Source organism: Notolabrus celidotus, chromosome 7 (genome assembly GCF_009762535.1).
Source record: "Notolabrus celidotus isolate fNotCel1 chromosome 7, fNotCel1.pri, whole genome shotgun sequence".
NCBI classification, from domain to species: Eukaryota; Metazoa; Chordata; class Actinopteri; order Labriformes; family Labridae; genus Notolabrus; species Notolabrus celidotus.
The window spans coordinates 8358015-8364014 of NC_048278.1; the positions used below are offsets into that span (position 1 = coordinate 8358015).

The 6000-nt window shown below is 40.0% G+C and overlaps 1 protein-coding gene across 1 annotated transcript in view; it reads right to left on the reverse strand.

Annotated features, from left to right (window-relative positions):
• The window catches only part of lrpap1 (low density lipoprotein receptor-related protein associated protein 1), an 11401-nt gene extending 5714 nt beyond the window's left edge, over positions 1-5687 (reverse strand). The window contains exons 1-5 of the mRNA XM_034687826.1: positions 5397-5687; positions 3644-3788; positions 2843-2973; positions 2252-2372; positions 555-710 (exon numbers count right to left, since the gene is read on the reverse strand). Coding sequence (XP_034543717.1) covers positions 555-710; positions 2252-2372; positions 2843-2953 — 388 coding nt within the window. The 5' untranslated portion in view covers positions 2954-2973; positions 3644-3788; positions 5397-5687. The remainder of the gene's footprint in view (positions 1-554; positions 711-2251; positions 2373-2842; positions 2974-3643; positions 3789-5396) is intronic.
• Between the last annotated feature and the right edge of the window lie 313 nt (positions 5688-6000).

The following is a 6000-nucleotide window of genomic DNA, read 5'->3' on the forward strand; positions in this document are numbered from 1 at the left end:
TTTTTTATGTTTTAATTTTGGTGATAACGAATTACAGCTCATGAAAATCAGAAATCCAGTATCTCAAGTTATTAGATTATTTACCAAGATCAATCAAAAATAATTTGATATAAAGAAATGTCCAACCTCTGAAAGGTATGTTCATTTAAACACTCAATACTTGGTTGGGGCTCCTTTACCAATAACTACTGCATTGATGTGGCTCAGCATTGAGGTGATCAGCCATTAGCACGGCTGAGGTGTTATTAAAGCCCAGGATGCTTTAAAAGCAGCCTTAAGCCTGACTATTCTTTGGGCCTTGGAAGCTGGTTTACATTCCTAGAAACGTAATCTCTGTTAAATGATAGCCAACTGGTTCAGGGATTGCTTCTGCATCAATATTTAAATTGCCTTTGATGTCCTAAAAAATTGAAATAAATAAACCTACTAGCATAGCAGGATCAAGTAAAGTGAATTAGATGTTTTGCTAAACCCAGAGCTACTGAGAATAATCCAAAGACAAAAATAATTCCAGTTCTGTTTGTGAGTGTGTGTTAGTGTGTGTTCTCTCTCACCACTGTCTTCAGTGAATCCCTCGTGGCTGAGCTTACGGAGGCGCTCAAAGCCCTGGTTGAGGTCTCTCATTTTCTGTTTCAGGTCTTTGTGCTTCTTGTGCAGCACATGCTCTTTGACATCACCGTCCAGGGGGGAGATTACGTTCTTGTGTACTTCTGTTGATGAGCACAAATCGTAAAAAAAGATGTGGAGGAGAGGAAGAGACGGGACAAAATAAAGTCCAAGAAAGGAAAATGATGAAGAAAGTTATTAAAGAAACAAAATAGACAAAGAAAAGTAGAAGTTGTCTGGGTAGTTTTGATGAGATTTCCTCTGGCGTTTTTGTTAAGGGATGTATCACATTATGTTTAAATGAGATTCCTTAATGGCCTATCTGCTTCTTCAAACCCCTTGAAACAACACAGTTTGCCTATCAGGGTGGCAGTTGTGTACCAGTGTTATGATATACCATGGTATGAAAATTTACAGTGATCACAACGTGTATATTTGCTTAGTATAAAACTATCCCTGCCTTCATTGGCTCAATACCTTAAATTACATAACACCTGCAGAAAAATAACTCTAACAAAAGAGTCCTGGTGATAAACAGCTGCTATGTATCAGACACTGCCAAAGGAAACAAGCCTGTCCTCCCAGCATCATTCAGAGGCAGTAGGGCCTGTGAGCTCTTCTTAGAACTGTGACAAGCACTGATGTAGCACAGAGCTGTGGGTGATAACATGGGAATTATGGTACCTTCATAACACAAAAGTGAACAAACTGGGAGGTAGATACTCATCATGCTTTGTTGCTACTTTGTTGTATGACCTACATGAGCAACTACAAAATTGATGATGTGAAAAAAGGGTGAAAAGGTGTTTTGATTCACTGTTTCTAACTTGAAGCCATCAGGGCAGCTAGAAAGCATAAATCTAGCTTTATTTCACAGAAAGTTTTATTAGAGTTTGTACATTATAACCTTGGAAGCAAACAAGGGACTAAAACTCTATGTAAAGAGGAGAGCAGGGGTTTAACACGGGACTTCCACCAGATCCGTGTCCGGTCCGTCTCTGATCCGCTGTGGTCCGGCTCCGTGCTCTCTCATCCGTCAACATCAACCGGTTGCATTTTTTTGGATCGCAGCACAGAGTAGGACCATCGGACAGCTGGAGTCATGTGACCAAGGTTTTCCCACGATAATCACTGAATAAAGGATTATCCTCCTCTCCTCATCCATGTTGTCTTTATGGTCCTCTGAAAACCTTTGACTTGATGACTCCAGGCCTGCCTCCGTTCAAAATGACATTTTGTTGCCATAGTTAAGTTAAAAACGATCTAACGATAACACAGAGTGTTTTATTCTGAAAATCAACCGGATGTTTTAATTTTGTTTTGGTGCCTGACTTCCTGTCCCACTAGATCTGCTCTGTGCTAATTGATGTGCCGTTCTCCGGAAATGGAAGTCTTGCGTATCTGATCCGTTGCGTTCCGACCTGCCAGATCAGCTACGCAGTTGGAACGCAACGGAGTGGATCCAGTGGAAGTTAACACATTGACTAGAATAGTAACCTATCAGATCCAGTGCTGTGATGGATCGGAGACGGACTGGAATCTGGTGGAATTTGGCCGTAAGGCACATAAGCTTGGCCTCAAAAGAATGCCAATAAAACTAAGTGGAGGTGGTGCAAAATCTCTAGGAGTGATTCAAGCAGCTCACCTTCTGCCCTGCTGACAGTATCCATAAGGATGGTGTACTCATGGATCTTGTCCTTGTGATGATGGAATTCCCTTTTCAGGCTCATCAACTCCTCATTAGAGAACTTCCCTGAGCTCTCGGCCTAGTGGAGAAACAGCAGCAATTAGAGAGCAACAGACCTATTTTGCATTAAGAGATGTGCAGTGCTTGTTTAGGTAACATCAAAGAGTTATTCCCCGTTACTGTTCCAAATGAACGCTGGATTCATTGACTTTGTGCGCAGCTGGGTGACATCACTATTACTTTACCCCTAAATGCTAGTGTCCTTGCAAAACATTGGGTACACCTGAGCTTTTCAGTTGTTGAAGACAGTACAAATGTGGTATTTTCTAGGCTCACTGCATGCAAATGAAAACATTTCAAGTGTTTTTTTTTTTATTTAATTTTGATAATTATGGCCTACAGCTCGAAAATGTAAAAATCTATCTATCTATCTATCTATCTATCTATCTATCTATCTATCTATCTATCTATCTATCTATCTATCTATCTATCTATCTATCTATCTATCTATCTATCTATCTATCTATTATGGTTTGCAGACATACACACCTTGTTCCAGAGTTTATCCAGCCTGGGATCCTCAAATATGTCCCCCTCTTTTGTGTCATGGTCCTTCAGGTGGTTGCTCTCCAGCGGTCTAGTGTCTCTTTTTCCATCCATTCCATACTTGGCCAGGATCACTGTGTAAAATAATGTGTGCACTTTTTACACTTCTGCAGCGATTCATAATAGATGAGCCTGTTAAAAGTTACAACTGAGGCTGTCATAAAAGGAAACACTTTGATACCAAGGTCATCTCAAGTGACTGATACATGCTGTATTTGTATTCATCATTGAGCCAGAGGTTTGAGTGGTCAAAGTGAGTGGCCTGTCTGATGAAACAGCTTCTGTGAATAAGTTGAGGAGACTGAAACAAGCTTCGCAGCTGAAGAAGAGAGTTGGACTTTGCTCTGGAGAAGTTAATTATTCTGCTCTAGTAAACTGTTATTACAGCAGCTGATTCAGCTCCATCTCCAACTTTTTACCGCTCATCAGTGTCACTTTTTAACTACTGATGTTACTTTGAAGCTGAGTGAGGCTAGTTTAAAATCATAATAAACATTTTAGTAGAATATGAAAACAATGTCTGCCGTGAAGATGTCTACGGTTGGTCTTGTACGCTAAAATAATCATTGGGTCATCTGGGAAATATGACCCAAGTGATGTTGAGAGTGAAATCCATACATTTAATTTATGTTCTCAGAACAATAAAATCAAATGTGTCAGAAACTGTCTCCTGTCCTCTGCCTGAGAGGGGTTTCCCTTCCGACTAGTCACTTAATGTGGATTAAAGCTGCAATAATGTCTCACCATTAAAGTTACGTCTGAGTTGGGCCTCTTTCTCTCCATTTTCATCCAGCCCTTCAACCTTGAGCTTTTTCCACTGCAGTTCATCTTTTCCTGAATCTTCAGGTCACTGTGGCAGCTCTGCTTGTCGCACTGGAGACAACTCCATCTATTAAAACATCAGAAATCAGAAAACATGTTACCTGAGAGGGGTAAGTAATGAGGAACGCTGCAAAGTACGGGGGAACTGAATAACAGGACAAACAAATGTACAGCTGAAAGTCTTTTTCATTTCTATTTACTTGACAGTTTAAAGTTCAGCTCTAATAAGCTTTTGTTCATGATAGCAGATTTTAAGTTCATAGCCAGCACTTGTCTGAAAAACAGGGCAGGGACGTGCTTGTGACTGGTCAACTAGGGCAGGGGTTCCCAAAGTGTGTCAAATGGGGGGTCTTGAGATGTCTTCCAGAATGTCTTTTTTTTATTATTTAAAAAAAGTAAATTTTACTCATTATAATAAAAAATATCAACATAAATAGTTGCTGAACCTGAAATAAAACCTTGAAAATATAAAATGTAATGAGTTTTCTGCCTTTCTTTTTGCCAGATGACTCCTAAGTTTAGGGTTAGTGAACAGTTAATTATCAAAAACATCAGTAGCAGCAGGTTAATTCATAACGGTACATGAAACACAGACATGCTCATATTGGTAGGCTACTTTTCTGCAGACCAGCAATTTTAAAACTATGACTCCTCACTGCGTGCTGTACTCGAGAGCAGGATGGTCTTCCCTGTCATCACGCAGGCAAAAACATTGGCATCTTTTAATCTATAAGTGCATCTTAGGTCTACTTCCCTCTTACTTCCTCACCTACATTGCACAAAATAACTCAGGATCTCATAATCTTCGGTCTCAGGGTCTTTTATTACTATGTGTTCTGAGGGTCAGGACTGAACTTGGAAAAAAGGCCTTCAGATTTGCTGCTCCCTCGACCTGGAGTGCCTTACAATAGGATCTGAAACTTTGTGGTCTGATAACTTTGAATGCTTTTAAGCTGTCCTTAAGTTACTTGGAGGCTGATGCATGTTTTTTTTAAATGTTACTCATGCTGTTTTCTGGAGGTATTTGTTGTGTAGGTGTTGGATGTGTCTGCTATTTGTGTATTGTCTATTTGTGACTCTGTAACTGTGCTGCTTCTTGGCCATCTTGGCTAGGACTCTCTTAGAAAAGAGCTTTTTAATCTCAATGAGCATTTCCTGGATAAATAAAGTTTATAAAATGAAGCTACATTAAATCACTTTGAGGAACAGTGGGGGTCGCGAGTCTTTGGCACATATATTTTTGGGGTCGCAGGCTGAAAAGTTTGGGAAACATTTAGTGAAGGTAGGGTAGTGAAAAGCATTGTATCCTTTTTTAAGTGATTGATAAATAATGATGGACTTGTACTGATCCCACCATGACCACTGGGGACTGCAGGGGCATCTGGTTAGTTATTTAACTTGTCAAGGCATTATTACTCAGAACACTTTAAGTACACTCATTTTTTCCCAGTGTACACTTAAACACTTGGACACAAACAATTCACAGTAGCAAGAGTCTTGATCCTAAATCTGTCACTACCATTCACTCACTGATAGCTAGATAGACTATTCTTAATTAACATTATCATTAGTTGTGTTGGTGAGGTTGTGCAGCTCTTTCTTGTCGCTTCATGTTGAGCATAATGGGTTTGTCTCATGGTATCAACACCATAGACTGTATAAAATCAACACTTACCCTTTTAGCCTTCTCCCACACTTGGTTTAGCTTAGCTATCCTGAACTCCACCGTCTGCCCATCACTGCCACTCGACTTCTGCTCATTCTGTTCACGGGAGTATTTCCCAGCCATCACGGTGGCGCCCCAGAACAGGGCTACAACTAAACACTGGGATTTCATTTCAGAATGAACTTAACACAACCGACCCCAAAGAAAGCTCCTGGAAATACGAGCTAGCTGACACAGGGCAGGACGATGCTACAGTGTTTATTATTGCTGCGGCTCACAGGGGTACCGCGAGTCATGTGCTCAAAATGAGGAAGCGGAATGCATCATGGGATATGTAGTTTTTATCGCAACGAAAACGACAAAGCTCCTAGCAAATGAAAAGCGTCCACGCGTTTTTTTATACCTTTTTTATTTACAGTCTATGGTTTTATGCGATTCAACCTCATATACGCTGCAATAAACCTCAGTTAAGTTACACAAAGGCAGTATGACTAGGAAAGCAAGTTTGCACAAAGTTTATTCACAAACAATCAATCAATACATCAATACATCAATACATCAATACATCAACTTTATTTATATAGAACATTTCAAACATAAAAACATGCAGCCC